Raw genomic sequence first — 4,750 nt, forward strand, 5'->3', positions numbered from 1 at the left:
GATCCGTGCATCCCTGATCGGACTGCAGTCATCTGCGAGGAAGGCTTAGAGTTCAGTTTTCTCCAGGGATTGGTAGCAGGGCAAAGTCATTACCAAGAAATGGCTTTAAACCTCTTCAGCAAGATTCCTGATGAACTGTTCCTTGTCCCTTCTCGGCAGTGTCCAGCCCTACGCACCACAGAACAACGCAAGACTTGATTCCCATTCAGCCGAGCCTTGCGACACACTTCAGTGGCCTCTACTGTCTCCAGGGATATGGAATTCTGCCTTGCCCTCGGGTGTACGGCAATGGACTCTTGAGTGTTACGCGCTTGAAGAGCTCCCACAGAGCAACTGGGTCCGTTAGGTTGTCGAGTTCTGTGAATCGGTCAGAGACTGCCATGGTGAACCCACGGGCACACTCCTCCTCCCTTAGTCTGTCCAGGTGAAACACCTTTGGGTGGCCATTGGGGACAGGGAGTTTTGAAGTGGACCCATAGGGTAGCCACAACCAGTCTATTGTCGGTCCCACAGAACTCGGCACTCTGGTAAACCCTGCAGTTCTGGAGGATCCTCCATCGTGTGCTAACAAGAATGTGGTCCATCTCCTTGGTCACTGTACCCGTATCGCTGTACCATGTCCAGCGATGCAATTGGAGCGCTGGTACCAGGAGCCAGAGATCCTCATTTTCTGGGACCTAGCAGAGTCCTGGAAAGGAGGCTATTCTCACTGCTGGGATCAGCTCCCGAGCCATGGGGGCCGACAGAAATCTCATAAACAGCTCGGTCACAGCCGGATACTGCATTGAAGTCACCCAGAACAATGTGAATATCTTGCCGTGGACAATTGTCTGCCACAGATGTGAGTTTGGCATAGAATGCCTCTTTCACATCAATTTTACAAACATCTGTGGGGGCGTATACAGCAATAAGAGACATGAAGCCAAAAGCATGCTTCAGTCTCAATGCCATAATACGCTCATCAACCGTGTCACCTAACTACCGAGAGCTGAAGTTGGCTGGAGATGCTTGCCTACACCCTGGAGTTGGTGACCATTGCTGCGGCCCAACCAGTATAGGTGTACCCACCCACACTGATCGTGCCGCTACCAGATCTTCTCACCTCTGAGAGGGCAGCCACCTCAACTCTCAGTCGCCTCAGTTCCCACAATAGCAAAGGTAACCGCTCATCCTGCCGCAAGGACCGGATGTTCCAAGCGCCTACCCGGAAAGCAAGCCTGAGGTGGTCACTCCGGGTGCACGGCACATCTGCCGCCCCGCCGACACAACCCCACAATAAAGGGGTCGGCAGCTGTGTGCCCGCCCATCAGCCTGTAGGGTTCCCGAGGGCTTTGCCCCACAAGCTTCATGGTGGGTTTGCGCCTGCCGGGCGCAGGTGAGACGAGTAACTCTTGTTCCAATCCTGCGCCCCGACATTTGCCCTCCCAGCGGGACCCACAGCCCGCCTACTTGCTGGGTGGGAGGGACAACATCCTTCCCCCCAGCATATCCATTCATATTCGACGTTGCCGTGGGTCTTTTCGGCGGGAGGAGGACTGGCAAGGCCCACCTCCCTGAGCCGCCCCATTACCCCATGGTGGCTAGGGGGCAGAAGTTGGTACGGAGCCAGAGCGTGTCCACACCCCGGTGGGCCATAGCTCGTATCTCTGTGGCCTCCTGCTGCTCCGAGATCCCCCACAGTTTAGCCTGGGACCGCAAGGTGCCCAGTTACCCATGGGTGGCCGCGAGGAGGCATTGCAGAAGTCTTGATGATGGAGAGGCTGTGACCTGGCAGGGGAGACTTATGCACAAGCTGCTCCCTTTTTTGCACTGAGCTAGCCAGCGGTGGAAACTGCAAGCGACAGGGCATGCAAGCACTTAATACTATCTAAGCTACCACACCATCACTTCACAAAACCATATGCGTGAAGCACCCACCCATCACACACATATGTACAGGATTCATGTTAATCAAACTGAAATAAAATGCTCACTCACTCACACTTACTCACTTGTAAACTCACTCACTCACGCACACACTCACTTATCTCTCTCTCTCTCTCTCTCTCTCTCACTCACTCTCTCTCACAACTTTACACACACACCCTATCACGCACACACACCTCCCTCTCTCTCTCGCACGCTCTCTCTCTCTCTCTCTCTCTCTCTCTCTCTCTCTCTCTCTCTCTCTCTCTCTCTCTCACTCTCACTCACATACAGCATACATGCATGCACACACACACACCTCCCTCCCTCCCTCTCTCTCTTTCTCATTCACATACTTTTACACACACACACACACACACACACACACACACACACACCACACACACCACCCACACCCGCACGCACGCTCGCACACCCCCTCCCTCTCTCTCACAGATACAGACAAATACTGATGAATCTAATTTACAGATGCTGCAATGGCATGTACATTCATGATATATCAATTCTGTGTGAAAATAGATGTCCCACAAATCCCTAATCACCAAGACCTCTATTACTATATAGCCTTTCCTGATCTCATCTGTTCACCACTTTCCTTGATTTTTGGGAAACTTTGATTTTATTTGTACTTCATTGTATGTTTGTAATACTAGAATACAGTCAATAATATAATACACAAGAATACAAGGACTAGGGAAATCATTACTACTAATGGAACCACCTATGTCTCTGTCTCTGTCTGTGTCTCTCTAACTTGAATTCATAACTTGCACCACTCAATGTGAAACAACAGTGTTGCTCAGGATTTTTCACTTGACACCAGACATGAGCAAGTGTACTATGGACGTCTCTACCTTCAGGACAAAAGCCATATATATCAACACTCCTAATCTTCAAGCATTCAGAAATTTCTCACAATAGTGTCATCATGTAACCTGTTACCTGTATATTCCTCTTATAAATATTTATTAATATAGCAAACTGCACTTGAGTTTAACTCTACTCTTATCTCACCACATAACATATTACATGTCCCCCTCCTCAACCTCTGACAATGTCGTCCAAGACCCCATAGCCTGCCCTCACGCCCTGGCTCCATTCCCCAGTGTAGACAGAGGCTGCCTGTGACCCAAAGTGTCCTGTTTTGCGAACGCCATGACCTGAGGGCAGCCCATCCTTGACTTGGCCTACATATAGGTCTCCATTGGCATACCTGGTGGATCAGTCACAACTTGTAATAGATGAAGTAGTGATATGCTAATCAGACCAATAGAGGGGTAAAACAGCTTGCAGGCTTATTGGCCAACCATTATACTGTCAATAATGAATTGACAGCAGATTACATTAACAGGCAGATTAACTAGTGAAATGGCCAATCTTCACAGACTGCTACTGTTTAATAATCAACTGCTGTCTAACAGATAATGAATTGATTTGTAATGAAGCCTGAATGTTATTGAAAAAACATTTGAAAAGTGATAATTGAAAAGATCATTAATTAAAATATTAACCCACTGTCATGGATGCCAAGAATACATTCCATGTCCACTGACTTTTTTTGTGTGTTTACCAAGGAGTCAATTATTAGTCCTTTCCATCTCAACTGTTTCTACTTTTCCCTGATTTTCAGAAAGATTCTTTTAAATAATTCTATATTTTTTTTATTATTAGTATGTTATTAGCATTACAATGACCATTATGTCAGTAGTAATGATAATTCAATCTATATTTACAGAATATAGAGAAAAAACTGCAAATCACTAGGGTCTACTGACTCTTTGGTGGATGTGAGTGCAACTAAGTTCACAAAAAAAAACTACAATGGACAGTAGTACATGCACCTACAGTTAATATGTATCAAATGTTAGTCCCCTGAAAGTTCATAACTTTGAAAGAGAATGGATGAAGCAATTCAATCATTAATTAATTCAAGCTATCTATTTAAGTGAAACATCATTAATGATCATAACTTGATGAAGGGGTCCATCTCTCTCTCTAAAAAAAGGAAATAATAATAATAATAATAATAATAATATATATATATACACATATATATATGTATTTTCCTATACTTGCATCCTCCAAAAATGTCCAGTAGGCTTGCTACGACCATCCAATGTCTTTTAGAAGAAATTTAAAGCCCCCTCCCCTGTGCTTTCTTCCTGAAATCAATCTTACTTGAGATTTGTGACTGAAAATAGCTTATTACACTGTCGTAATCTGCTATGTGTATAGCTTAGACATTTTAGAATGAAATGAGCCTGTATTTACATAAGTTTGAATCCATTTTCAATTAAAAGAAATACCCATGAAATAGGGTGTACTCAATACAATTCGAGCCAGATGTTGGTGTTTTCTAGATGCCTCGTAACTTTGTCTTCCAAGAATATTGAAATGGTTCCAAAGCACTTCTTAAAACTGTGACACAGTAACAACTGGTGCTAATTTCAGTGCATTTTCATGACCCAGTCTACTCAACACTACTAAAATAAACCCAATCATATATGCACATGTGCAAGAGTGTATGGGTACATGCATAATAGTGCATGTGTATGTGAATGCAACTGCTAATGCTTGGACATACATACATAATTTATTTATATGTTTATTAAAATCTTTAGATGGCCTCACATGTCTGCTACATGAATCATGGAACAAGTTCGTTCTTAAAAATTGCCACTATTAGATATTGGAGTATGAAATGTTTCAGGCAACAAAAATTTTTCTGCCAGTGCAACACTATGAAAGACTGAAGACTTACTTAAAATGAAGTTTAAATATCTGAAATTAGGCCCTGATAAATTTATTCATCATTTGATCTCTA

At 44.4% G+C, this 4,750-nt stretch overlaps 1 protein-coding gene across 1 annotated transcript in view; it reads right to left on the bottom strand.

Annotated features, from left to right (window-relative positions):
* Window positions 1-982: 982 nt before the first annotated feature.
* The window catches only part of LOC119571825 (phosphatidylinositol 4-phosphate 5-kinase 8-like), a gene marked incomplete at its 3' end in the record, with an annotated part of 12,033 nt that continues 8,265 nt past the window's right edge, over window positions 983-4,750 (bottom strand). The window contains exons 3-5 of the mRNA XM_037918947.1: window positions 2,973-3,139; window positions 2,648-2,780; window positions 983-1,038 (exon numbers count right to left, since the gene is read on the bottom strand). Coding sequence (XP_037774875.1) covers window positions 983-1,038; window positions 2,648-2,780; window positions 2,973-3,139 — 356 coding nt within the window. The remainder of the gene's footprint in view (window positions 1,039-2,647; window positions 2,781-2,972; window positions 3,140-4,750) is intronic.

The sequence above is a fragment of the Penaeus monodon genome, unplaced genomic scaffold (assembly GCF_015228065.2).
Source record: "Penaeus monodon isolate SGIC_2016 unplaced genomic scaffold, NSTDA_Pmon_1 PmonScaffold_8171, whole genome shotgun sequence".
NCBI lineage: Eukaryota > Metazoa > Arthropoda > Malacostraca > Decapoda > Penaeidae > Penaeus > Penaeus monodon.